The 13,886-nt window shown below is 48.2% G+C and overlaps 1 protein-coding gene across 1 annotated transcript in view; it reads left to right on the top strand.

Moving 5' to 3' along the window:
- Nucleotides 1-13,886, top strand: part of LOC123769848 (piezo-type mechanosensitive ion channel component) — a 113,792-nt gene that overhangs the window by 15,789 nt on the left and 84,117 nt on the right. Inside the window, 1 exon segment of the mRNA XM_069301244.1 lies at nucleotides 5,030-5,410. Coding sequence (XP_069157345.1) covers nucleotides 5,344-5,410 — 67 coding nt within the window. The 5' untranslated portion in view covers nucleotides 5,030-5,343.

The following is a 13,886-nucleotide window of genomic DNA, read 5'->3' as shown; positions in this document are numbered from 1 at the left end:
TTATATTAGTGATAGTTTTACATTCTTGCAAAGCCACTAACACGCATAGCTTTTTAGGCATTCTATAACCTTCACGAATCTATACCTATGAAAAAAGTGTTGTCTTGTTTATTCGTGAAAGGATGCTAGATCCTAGGGAAGTAGCCTCGTCAAACGAGGCTACCTCGGTGAGTGTTTCGGGATAGTCATGATGGGTGGAGGTTGGTCTCCATGCCCGCCCCTTGAAACCAACTTCAACCTCGCTAAATTCCAGACTCCATCCTCACTAAGATTCACCCAAAATATGATTTTCTATGTATTGATTAAATATTAGTTTATCAGTGATAATGTGTAAGATGATGATTTGTGAGGAGGATTGTGTGTATTGAAGATGGTTATATGTAGTGAAGACGTGGCTTCTGACACCAGAGTAATGACGGTAGCCTTGCTAGTAAAACTGAAATATAATTACTGTCAAATAAAACTATAATTTGTTTTGTATAAAAAGTGAATGGATTCGCGCAGACATTTGCGAAAATGAGGATTGTAATTCTGGATTCCATTCCTGAAACTTTTCACTGAACATTCTGGCCATGGCAACCCTGAAATTATTTTCCTTGACCAGCCTGTATATCATTGTTTGTAGTGTTGAACTTTTAAGTCTTAACTATAGGAGTAGACTTAGTGGTGAACCTTGTGTTGCGTGCACAGTTCTCATAGTGTTGAAGCTTGTGTTGCTTGCACAGTTCTCACACAGTGGTGAAGCTTGTGTTGCGTGCACAGTTCTCATAGTGTTGAAGCTTGTGTTGAAGCTTATTTACATGTATTCATTGTTATACTATTAACCAATGTAGAAGAGATTGTATTAAGAGTTAAGACGACACGGTAATTCTCTTAATAAGTAATTACTACCGTGTAGTTGCTAAGGCCCCGCCCATTGACAACACTTAACAAGTTATTGGGTGCATAAACACATCTTTATGAACAAATCCACAAGGGCCGTGACGAGGATTCGAACCTGCGTCCGGGAGCATCCCAGACGCCCAGTAAACCTTTAATAACATTTACCACTGGTGAGTGAACCTCGGGCAGGCGAGAGGATGTTCCAGAAGATTATCACCAAACTGGGGCCGCGCTGGGTAAGGTTGGCTGGTCCTGTCCTACACCTGGTGGTGGTGGTGGTGGTGTACACGTGCCGCGGAGTCCACTACACACGTCACGGAAAGAGTCCCGGGTTCGTTTTCGACGCCGTGCAATCTAAAATTCCGGGTTCGAATCCCGGACGGGACAGAAATGGTTGGGTACATTTCCGTTCATCTAATGCCTCTGTTCACCTAGCAGTGAACAGGTACTCGGGAGTTAGTCAGCTTGTGGGGTTGCATCCGGGGCGGTGTCAGTAATTCGGCCCTACTTGATATAAGTCTACTTTGTATAAATATACTCTGGCTTCCTGTCCCGTGACAATTATTATTATTAAATTATTATAAATGTAGTTTCCCTTTGCCGACTGGCCTTCCCCTACAGTGCAACCCCCACAACAGCTGCTTAACTCCCGGGTACCTATATATTGCTAGGTGAACAGAGGCATCAGTTGCAGGGAAACATTTCCAGATGTCTCGCCCTGTTATGTGAATCGAATTCGGAGTCAATGGCTTGTGAGGCGACTGCGCTAATTACTGTGTACTACTTTGATGGTGTGACCGGAGGGTGAGGAATCCGTGGCGTGGGTGTGGTGTGGGTGTTGTGTGGGTGTAGTGTGGGTGTGGCCAGGGTTCTAGACGGGCCTCGCTGATCAATCCCGACACTGCAATGCGCACACCATTCTACACCACCACCACCTTCACTCTACACCACTACCTTCACTCTACACCACCACCACCTTCACTCTACACCACTACCTTCACTCTACACCACCACCACCTTCACTACCTTCACTCTACACCATTCCTCACTCTACACCACCACCTTCACTCTACACCACTCCTCACTCTACACCACTCCTCTACACCACCACCCCCCCCTCTCACTCTACACCACCACCCCCCCTCTCATTCTACTGCACCACCCCTCTCACTCAACACCCCCCTCTACATCACCCCTCAGTCAACGCCATCTGCCTTTCACTCTACACTGGGTACTGGGGGTACCTGAAGGACAGAAAACAGTGTGTCACAGTGAGAGAGTTTAGAGTTATGGGACCATATCGTTGTCCCTCAAGGCTCCGTCCTGGGACACCTGCTGTTTCTAATTTATGGTACTGACCTTCCCGAGGGAGTGACCTCCCACTCTCTCTAATAAACACTAACACTACCATTGCTAGTACATGAACAAGAGAACAAAGGTGGAGGACAGTTTCCAAAGTGAGTCACCTATTAGGAATATTCCTAGTATTGAATCACAATAAGGGAAAACAGTGGAATGCAAAATGGATTAAGGTTGTGGAGGCTCTCTCCGCCATTTCAAGTGTAGATTTGACAAAACCCAACAGAAGGTTGAGAGCCAGGACCCAAGAATTGGAGCTCACCCTAAACTATCACAACTAGGGTGATACACCTACACAAAAAGAGAGTTGGAGCAACAGGTGTTGAAACACTTGTGGGGATGGTTTGCCAAACAATACAGTTGGACAAACACACCTGTTTTGTCGGCTCTTACCCCGGCCCATTCTCTTGTTTTGCCACTCCGTAAAAGTCCGACCTACTATCCTAACCTAGGGGCCGGATACATCAGGCAGTCATGCAAGTACTTACGAACTGTACATCGTCTCTGTCTTTGGCGGCTTTGTTTACATTTGTTAAACAGTTATTAGCTCCGAAACACTACGTGTTTTTTTTTAACTATTTGATTATAAAGTTTCCATGCTCGTAAAGTGTTTAATAAATGTAAACAAAACTCACAAGTCTCACAAAGCATCTCAAAGTCGAGCCTGATGAGAGAAGATGTACAGATTCAGAAATACTTGCGTTGAAATGTTGTCCGGGAACGTACGAATTAACCCAAGCATCCCACGTAACCTATAGTCTGATGCGTATAAAAAGTGAATATTTGTGCTTAGTTTAGTTCATTTATTATGCACCCCATACCCATCCTCTGGGCGGTAGTGGAAGGGGTTACAGAGGTTACATAATGGGCTCAGGGACTGAACCCTACAATTCATTTTATACAAAATAATTCAATTCAAATACAAAATTCAATACACATCGTCACATCAACAATAGGCTGGAGATCGGCCACAAGTACAGTTTCTAAGTTAAGCAACTGACATAAGTGGAGAGCTAGTGTCACAATTGATATGTTTATCCTGCACATTACTCCCCCCCCCCCTCTCCCCCGTCCCCAATCTGTAGTGGAAAGGTTACAACCACTCAGTTACTATCATCCAATAAAATCCGAATATTTGCGAGTCATTACTTAATACGTTGTATTTAGAGCGTTGGTTACGATAACGCAAAAGGCGTGCCATGTTTGTCAGTGAAGGGGTTAGACTGTCCCAGCAACAACGTCCTGGTGCGGGGCGGAAAACTGCGGTCGTGTCAGTCTTGTACCAAATAATGGTGCTGTTGATCACGGGTACTTGGAGTGGAAGCTCTACTGCTGCTGCATTTATAGAGCGTCGCTGCTCTATCTTGTGATGATTTCGCGGCTTATCGTCCCGCGGCCCGGTCCTTGACTAGGCCTCCTTTTTGTTACACCCCCCCCCCCACCCTTCCCAGGAAGCAGCCTGTAGCAGCTGTCTAACTCCCAGGTACCTATTTACTGCTAGGTAACAGGGGCGTCAGGGTGAAAGAAACATTTTGCCCACTTGTTTCCGCCTCCACCGGGGATCGAACCTGGAGTCGGATCTCTAACCCAGAGTCGGAGCTTCATATGGGGGTTTAAAACACACACAGGCTTTAACTATCTCTGAGCTACATAGTCTTGGCGGCTTGGTGACTTTTGATAATTACTTACTCTAACGATCTCTAAATCACCGTCGGCGTCAGAGATATACCAGCCGTAATCTTATTTTTGTTAATTCATTAAAGTATATAAATGTTTATACCAGTCTCGTTACATATTAAAATATTGTTGAGAATATTTGGTGAGTGGTTGAGGAAACATGCCGGTGGTGGGCGAGTATGACTCACAAAGATGGGTGAGTATGACTCACAAAGTTGGGCGAGTATGACTCACAAAGATGGGCGAGTATGACTCGCAAAGATGGGTGAGTATGACTCGCAAAGATGGGTGAGTATGACTCACAAAGATGGGCGAGTGTGACTCACAAAGATGGGCGAGTATAACTCACAAAGATGGGTGAGTATGACTCACAAAGATGGGTGAGTATGACTCACAAAGTTGGGTGAGTATGACTCACAAAGATGGGTGAGTATGACTCACAAAGATGGGTGAGTATGACTCACAAAGATGGGTGAGTATGACTCACAAAGATGGGTGAGTATGACTCACAAAGATGGGTGAGTATGACTCACAAAGATGGGTGAGTATGACTCACAAAGATGGGCGAGTATGACTCACAAAGATGGGTGAGTATGACTCACAAAGATGGGTGAGTATGACTCACAAAGATGGGTGAGTATGACTCACAAAGATGGGCGAGTGTGACTCACAAAGATGGGCGAGTATGACTCACAAAGATGGGTGAGTATGACTCACAAAGATGGGCGAGTGTGACTCACAAAGATGGGCGAGTGTGACTCACAAAGATGGGCGAGTATAACTCACAAAGATGGGTGAGTATGACTCACAAAGATGGGTGAGTATGACTCACAAAGATGGGTGAGTATGACTCACAAAGATGGGTGAGTATGACTCACAAAGATGGGCGAGTATGACTCACAAAGATGGGTGAGTATGACTCACAAAGATGGGTGAGTATGACTCACAAAGATGGGTGAGTATGACTCACAAAGATGGGTGAGTAGTGTTATGATGGCCTGCTGCTGTATTATGGTAACAATAGTATGTGAACTTTATGATAATGTTATTAACATTGCTTTAATGTGTGTGATCTTGAGATTACTGGTAACTGATGAACTGTTCTTCTCAGCAGTGACGTTGGCGAGCCGTTACCATGCTGCTGGTCACTGCTCGGGGCGTCACCGTTCACTGCACGCCGCATGTGATGTGAGCCGACATCACCACCACCACCACCTCACCATCTTGTAGTGCTCGGCACACTCCTTCACCGTCACTATAACCTGGTTCCTTCGGGTGGAGGCCGGGAAGGTGTAATGTGTGTGTAGCAGCTCCAGCAGCAGCTCCAGCAGCAGCTGCGACACCTTCAGGGCAGGCTGAGCAGTGCCAGCGTGTCACCAGCTTCACCACATAGTGTCACACTCACTGTACCCTCACTGTATCAAGATGGCGGCTCACCAGATGGTTGCAACTCTCATCTTCCGGCTCATGCTACCGCTTGTTCTTGGCATATGTAAGTACCACCTGTGTGTGTTTATATATATATATATATATATATATATATATATATATATATATATATATATATATATAATATGACACAGAAAATCACCTGTGCGCCAGGGAATATAATTAAAGTGTTTTACTGGATAGATTCTTACAGTAAGTGTTCTCTGCACGTTCTCTGGGTCAGCAACTTCCAGATGTTTTGTACTCATATAGTTGTTCTTGCGGGGGTTGAGCTCTGGCTCTTTGGTCCCGCCTCTCAACTGTCAATCAACTCATGTACAGTTTCCTAAGCCTACTGGGCTCTATCATATCTACATTTGAAACTGTGTATGGAGTCAGCCTGAACCACATCACTTGCCAATGCATTCCATTTGTTTACTCTCACATTAAAAAAGTTCTTTCTAATATTTATGTGGCTCATTTGGGCACTCAATTTCCACCTGTGTCCCCTAGTGCGTGTGCCCCTTGTGTTAAATAGCCTGTCTACCCTATCAATTTCTTTGAGAATCTTGTATGTGGTGATCATGTTCCCCCTAACTCTTCTGTCTCTTAGCAACGTGAGGTTTAATTCCCGTAGTCTCTCCTCGTAGCTCATACCCCTCAGTTCGGGTACTAGTCTGGTGGCAACCCTTTGAACCTTTTCCAGTTTAGTCTTATGCTTGACTAGATATGGACTCCATGCTGGGGCCGCATACTCCAGGATCTGTGGGTCAGTTAATGTGGGGCAACATTCCCGGTATCTTATAAAAGTATTATTATTGGTCTGGTATCTCATGCTTGAAAGGCGTTGCAACCTGTCCTTTTAAAAATAATGTTGCGTTTGGCCGTATGGCCGAAAGTGGACGTAATTTGAAAATGAAAATAATTGAATGTTAATTGAATGTTTCCTCTCCTAACCTGTCCGAGTAGGCCGGACGACTCAAACAGAAAACGGGACAGTACGTCACTTTTGTGAGTCGATTTCATTTCAAATTACGTTCAATTTTGGCCATAGCGCGCATACGAGCGAAAAGCGACGTTATTTTTAAGAGGACGGGTTGTCACGTTATCCAGCCTGCCATTATTGTTGCACATGTGACTACTGTTTTATTGTGCATTGTAAAAGTAAGGTCTTCCGCCATGATTACTCGCAGGTCACTACATTGGTCTCTCGTTCACACGGATGGTTACAAGAGGATGGTCAAACAGGGATCGTTGTATAAGGAAGATCAATATTGCAAATTCAAGTCTTTGCAGTATAGCATAACAATTCCCATCACAACTCTCGCGTCAATAACACTACCATGCAGAAGATGATGATGAAAATGACCTGGGAGTTAGGATGCACCAGCCATGGAAAGTTGCACAAGTAGGAGCTGCAATAAAATAAGGTCCAACCAATGTCTAGAAAGAGTCAAACGAACCTGTAATTTCAAGAAACTAAAGTGGATATTCGACTGTACAAGTCTCTGGTGCGCTCCCACCTGGACTACTATAGCCAAACTTGGAGACCTCGTATTCAAAAGGATATATATTCTTCGGAGAAAGCTTAACACAGAGCGACTAAAAGTATTCCAGAACTAAGTCAGCTTTCAAATCAGGAACGGTCGAGGGCAGCAGGACTAACATTGCTACAAACCAGACAAGACAAGGCTGATCTTGAGACATGTAAAGTACTGAATGGGTTGGAAGTTATTAATCGGAACCACTTCTTTAAAAGGTCAAATGTAACACAAGGGATAACAGTTTTAAGCTCAACAACCCACAATGTAGGACAAAAACAGTTTTTTCACATATAGGGGTTAAAAATCCATGGAACCACCTATCTTCCGAAGCTGTCAGTGCCAGACATTTCTTCAGTTCAAAATCCAGTTGGAAAAAAAATACTCAGGATCAATGGGTGGGGGACCTTTGACAAGCTGTCGGCTTCCCGTCCCCGTCTGGTAAATTCAAGAAACACAACAAAAGAATGATCCATCAGAAGAGCCGAGTAAAATAGTACGGCGAGGATGGGGCAACAGATTCCAACAGGCGGGAAGTCCTACACACACCCGCCTTCAAGGACATTAATCAATAGTTGCTGAAAGCCACACTTACGTGAGGTAATACTTTTGTACTCAAAACAAAAATACCATTGAAAACGGATTATATTACAGATATGTGAAGTGTTACCCGACCAGCTACACGCCCTCCTGTTTGTTTAGGAGGGAGTCCAGTTTGCGTCAAGGGTCAGGGAGTCCTGGAACAAATAGCTTGCTGTTTTCTCGGAAAATGTGTGCGAGGATGGTGGAGGGGGGGCAATTTGTGGGATGGACGGATAATATGTGGGATGGGGTTAAGGAGACGGAGGCCCTGTTATGTAGATTAATGACGGCTGTTAAGTGCCGCGCCCTCCCTCCCCTGATAACAAGACTTCCACCACACCCATCCTCTGTCCCTCCTTGTGAGACATCCTGTAGCCTGCCTTGGGAGACACCATACATACACTGGTGCTGATACTGTACACATAATTACCAATGCCATACGGAAGGAATCTTAAATACTGCCTACAGTAATTTTCTAGGTGGATAAACAAGAAGATTGTTGTAATCTTTGCCAGAAGAATGATTATATTCTTGTTCATAATTGGCCAATTTGACCCGTGCTGGTGTGTTCCTCGAGCGTTCTCACACTCCACACCTCCCATTGTCTTTGTTTTAACTAAGGCTAGGGGGTTCATTTGAATGTCCATTGATGTTCAGAGTGAAACTGCAAGCAAAGAGCTGTTAGCCTACATCTGGTCATGTGAAAGCGTGTCCTCTCCTAGAGACTCATTTCTTTGAAGATTACTGTATCCATTAGGAATAAACTAAGATGAATGCTAAGTAACTATCAAGCACGGAACAGGATGAACGGTCGAGGGTAGCAGGACTAACACTGCTACAAACCAGACAGGGCAAGGCTGATCTCCTCGAGACATTTAAAGTTTTAGACCGTTCATGTGGTACATTGACCTGATTTTATCCATATCAACATATTCAGTGAACAAGTTCCAGAGGCGAGTCAGCCTTCGAGTGAATGATGGCTGATGGGGTGATGCTTCTAGAGATAGGAATAGTGAGATGGCTGAGAGCCTTGTGTCATGGGTGCCAGCTTCTGATTGTCCACGAGGTTAGGCCAGTTGAGAAACAGAATATTGGCCTTGTACATGACAGTGAGCCCACCTACATCTTGCTGGTGTTGAAGGCTCATGTTCTGACCCAACCTGCCCTCCTAATAGACTGTAGAATTCTGACGTACACTCTACCTAAGGGTAAAAATTGTCGTACTAGAAAATGGTAGCGGTTCGCGAAATTGACATACTGCCCAGTTTTCTGTTTTGGGTCCTCTGGTAGGTCAAGATAGAGATTGATTTATGAAGATTAAGCCACGCAAGTGGTGGCACGGGCATGAATAGCCCGGGAGTGGTAGATTTTTTTTGGAGTGAACGTGATCTTTGATCGTGAATAGGATAGAGGATTTTAGTACGACAGTTTCGTAACGTTGGGAAACCTTAGGAGGACAGGCTGTCTGACCTCGTCTGACATTCTTGTCCCCCCCCCCCCCCCCAACAAGAATGGGTCAAGATTAGAGGAATTATGGGGAGTCGGGCTTTCCCCTGATAATTCCCTTCCCTCTCCCTCCCCCACTACCCACCTGTCTCTCAAAGATAAACATTCCTATATAAAATAAAATTGAATACGAACGCACGAACGCACAGGAGACGGTGCCAGAAAGGGTACGGCCATTGACTTTATAATAATCTTTGTGCTATCTGCCAGCACTCCGCTACCTGACTATATACAAGGTATCAACACGCAGCCGGTCAGCTGATGGGTGTAAACAAGGAGTCACGTGGCTGTAGTAAAGCACGCGGCAAGTCAGCTGGTGGGCGTAAACAAGGAGTCACGTGGTTGCAATAAAGCTGTAGCGCTCATTGAAACACCTTCACACTTTAGACTCTGCTGGCCCTTCTCGGGTATTTTGGCTGCGTCAGTAGTATTTGTGTCGTCCCTCGAGGGTGTCTGGTTTATGTTGCTTCTCCAGGCTCCGAGGAACAACTTGGCGCTCTCTCAATAGTTAAAGGAGCACCCTAGGAATGGTAGCAAGAACAGTAGCTGTACTAGGAGTATTAATAGTAGCAACATCTGGCTAAGCCGCTGTCACTGGACATAGTCAGGTTGGGTTCTCACGAGCTTAACGTTGTATATTTCTCCCAGCTGGTCAGTTTGATTTGTTCGATAGTGCATTGCTATTTGTTTGCCTGTCTGTTTGTCATGACTGTCAGTTGTCTGTGAACTTGCATGCTCGCCCATTACTGTCCTCGTCCGTCCGAGCCCGCCTTGCCCTCCCACCAACCCGAACCCCACCCGCCGAAAAGTCAACAGTCAACCCAAAATTCCTGGCCGCCCGTCCCCGTCAAACCCTCTCCTTCATCTACCCCCCCCCCCCTCCCCTCGGCAACGCACTCTTCCCGCCCGCCCGCCGCCGCGCCCTCGCCGAGCGGTGGGTGGCTCCAGGTTTATGGGCGTGTCTAGACGAGTTGCAGTTTTATTCTGGTCAACTAATGTATTTGTCTTAGCTTGGATGTGTTTGTTTGTATATGATTGTTTATCTCACGTGTGTATACTTAACATACTGAACTGTATTAATGTGTTTGGACTCGTTTAAGTGTGCTGGCAGTGTCGATTGCTATCTCTTGAGCCCTGCTTTACCAGCTGTTAGTTGTCTAATACACTGCCTTCCAACCCTTGTTTGCTGTTGTATCTTCTAAAACTATTTATTGTATTAAGTTTACTGGGGTAGGGGGGGGGGGGGGGGTTCCAGGCTGGTGCTGCATTTTCCCCACTGGGCCTCTCATGTGTCGTGCATGTTAAGTGTTCTGAAGCCCTTCACTAGGTTCCTATGGAGACCACCTTCCTGAGGTTCAAGAGTGGTATTATTGTATGTTCTTTCTCGCATATGCTGCTGCTGATAGCTGGTTTATGTGAGCCTCTGGTGTCATGTCTACCAGGTGCTTTCTCAACTGTTTCAGTCATCGTCCTCTATTTCATATTATTGTTGCGTTTGATAGAATATTAGTTTGACTGTTTGGCCACATGCTTGTGTGTTTGACCGCGCGCTCCTTTGACCGCGCGGTCGTTTCTCCTCGTGTCAGCGTGCAATTAACGGTTCCTGACAAACTAGCACCTCCGCTTACGGTTTGAAATACAAATGTCAGACGTTGATATTTGTCTTTCTGGTGGAGAGTGAGGATGGAGGAGAGTGGGTGGATAAGGGCGGGGGATGGTCTACATGAGGGGACGGGAGTGGGCGTGGATGGTGGGTGGATAAGGGCGGGGGATGGTCTACATGAGGGGACGGGAGTGGGCGTGGATGGTGGGTGGATAAGGGCGGGGGATGGTCTTACATGAGGGAACGGGAAGTGGGCGTGGATGGTGGGTGGATAAGGGCGGGGGATGGTCTACATGAGGGGACGGGAAGTGGGCGTGGATGTATTGAGTCAGGGTGTGTATGGGCATGAAACATGAACTTAGGATACTGGGTGGTAGGGGTACTGGGTGGAGTGTGGTGCCTTAGATGTGGTATAGGGGAAGAATGAGGGTGTTGGGAGGACGAGGAGGTGGTAGCAGATGACAAGAATTGGAGAAGTACCGAGTTAAGGGAGGAGGAATTAGAGCATGTAGAAAAATAGGAAAGGGAAGGTGGAGGGAGGACATGGGGGCTGAGGAGAAGTATCATGACAGTGTAGGAAGGTGGAAGGGGAGGATTGTGCTGAGGTAGGGAGGGAGGGAGGGAGGCTAGACATGACTCAGCTCCCCACACACACACACAAGCTCCCAGCCCTAGTCCTCCGGGCCAGACTAGTTGGTCTTGTCACCCCAAGTATCAGTGTCCTTGCCCCTCACTGGTTACCTGTCGCTGGTGGCGTCGTCTTTTCATAATTACTTACCGGTCAGTGGTTGTCCGTCACTGTAACAACGGAACAGCTTCGGCTGCTCCTTATACCGGTACGGTTTTTGTTCGATTGCTACTCTGGTGGAGTGTATGAAGTTTACTGTATGTTCACTTTCTATTGTCCTCTGTTGTAAGCTCTCTACTTTCTCCGCGGGTTTAGGTGCTGTTCCCTGCACAGCCTATTGAACCGAGGGTTTACTATAGTATTCTCGGTTAGTTCCAGAGTGGGATGAACTGCTCCAAGTTGGGATGTTAGAATAGGTTAGGTTTTGTTTATAGAGCAGCGTCGACGTCAGTGGGTACATAGGTTCCTCAGGCCTTAGACCCAATTCATCATTAACAAATAGCTACCAGTCGCTAATTGCTCCTGAACCATCCACTGTATAAGAACGTTCATAGTCTAGTGTAAACTCTGGCGTCACTGTGTAGAGGCGTGCTGACAGTTTACAGATAAGCTGAGGATGACACACACAGATGTCAACTTTTCACAGGAAAGTAAACCAATTAATGTTTTGTTTACTATAAAGTGAGTTCGGGTGACACGCTTAACTAGAGCCGTCCCGAGAAGTAATGTAATATGCCGCGTCACGACCGAACTCCTACTGTAAACTTAATGTGTAAACTGATACTGGGAATTGTATTTAGGCAAGTCCCTCCCCACCCCCACTCTTTCCCCCCCCTAGATCAACAACATGTCCCCCCCTCCCACCCGAACAGCACGTCTCACCCCCTCCCACCCGAACAGCACGTCCCACCCCCTCCCACCCGAACAGCACGTCCCACCCCCTCCCATCCGAACAGCACGTCCCACCCCCTCCCATCCGAACAGCACGTCCCACCCCCTCCCACCCGAACAGCACGTCCCCCCCTCCCATCCGAACAGCACGTCCCACCCCCTCCCACCCGAACAGCACGTCCCACCCCCTCCCACCCGAACAGCACGTCCCACCCCCTTCCACCCGAACAGCACGTCCCACCCCCTCCCACCCGAACAGCACGTCCCACCCCCTCCCACCCGAACAGCACGTCCCCCCCCTCCCATCCGAACAGCACGTCCCACCCCCTCCCACCCGAACAGCACGTCCCACCCCCTCCCACCCGAACAGCACGTCCCACCCCCTCCCACCCGAACAGCACGTCCCACCCCCTCCCACCCGAACAGCACGTCCCCCCCCACTCCCATCCGAACAGCACGACGTCCCCCCCCTCCCATCCGAACAGCACGACGTCCCCCCCCTCCCATCCGAACAGCACGACGTCCCCCCCCATCCGAACAGCACGACGTCCCCCCCCCCATCCGAACAGCACGACGCTCCCCCATCCGAACAGCACGTCCCACTCCGTCCCAGTGGAGGGGGTGAGGTAGCCTGGCTAACGACTGGTAACCTTCCCAGCCCGTTCACCCTCAGTGTTTATACTAGTCCTTCAACCCCCTCATCAACCCCCCCCCCACTTCTTACCCCCCCCCCCCTCATCAACTCACCCCCCCTCATCAACTCACCCCCCCCCCTCGAAGGGGGTGGAGGGGCGAGATATACGGATGAAATATATATCCCCATTAAATACGTAAATGTCATTTCATAGGTTATCTTTACACGATTTTGTCCCTCCCCCTCTTGCCTCCCCCCCCCCATTAAGGTTATCTTGAGATGGTTTCGGAGCTTAGCTTCCCCGCGGCCCGGTCTCATTTTTGTTATCCCAGGAAGGGGCCCGTAACAGCTGTTTAACTCCCAGGTACCTATTTTACTGCCAGGTGAAGAGGGGCATCAGGGTGAAAGAACTCTGCCCATTTATTTCCGCCTCCGCTGGGGATGGAACCCGGAATCTTATGATTACGAATCTCGAGCGCTGTCCACTCAGCCGTCAGTGCAGCCCCCCCCCCCGTCTTCTCCCCTTCTCCCGGCCCCTTTTTCCCCCCCTTTTCCCCCCCCTTTTTCCCCCCCTTTTTCCCCCCTTTTTCCCCCCCTTTTTCCCCCCCTTTTTCCCCCCCTTTTCCCCCCCTTTTCCCCCCCTTTTTCCCCCCCTTTTTCCCCCCTTTTCCCCCCCTTTTTCCCCCCTTTTCCCCCTTTTCCCCCCTTTTCCCCCCCTTTTCCCCCCCTTTTTCCCCCCTTTTTCCCCCCCTTTTCCCCCCCTTTTCCCCCCCCTTTTCCCCCCCCTTTCCCCCCCCTTTTTCCCCCCTTTTTCCCCCCTTTTTCCCCCCTTTTTCCCCCCCTTTTTCCCCCCCTTTTTCCCCCCCTTTTTCCCCCCCTTTTCCCCCCCTTTTTCCCCCCCTTTTCCCCCCCTTTTCCCCCCCCTTTTCCCCCCCCTTTTTCCCCTCCCCCCCACCGCCTGTGTGTGTCTCACAGCCTCGCCGACGCCGCGCTACCTGCCACCAGTCTTCACTACCAACCTGACATTACCTCTGTGCATCACATTATCGCATACATTAATCTCTCTTGCATATGCTCGCACACGCGTCTACCCCCCCCCCCCCCCACATCCCTGCAAGATGTCTCCCCCCCCCCCCGCCCCCCGGCCCCGATGTC

The sequence above is a fragment of the Procambarus clarkii genome, chromosome 45, assembly GCF_040958095.1.
Source record: "Procambarus clarkii isolate CNS0578487 chromosome 45, FALCON_Pclarkii_2.0, whole genome shotgun sequence".
Taxonomy (NCBI): domain Eukaryota; kingdom Metazoa; phylum Arthropoda; class Malacostraca; order Decapoda; family Cambaridae; genus Procambarus; species Procambarus clarkii.
This window is presented reverse-complemented; position numbering and strand designations above follow the sequence as displayed.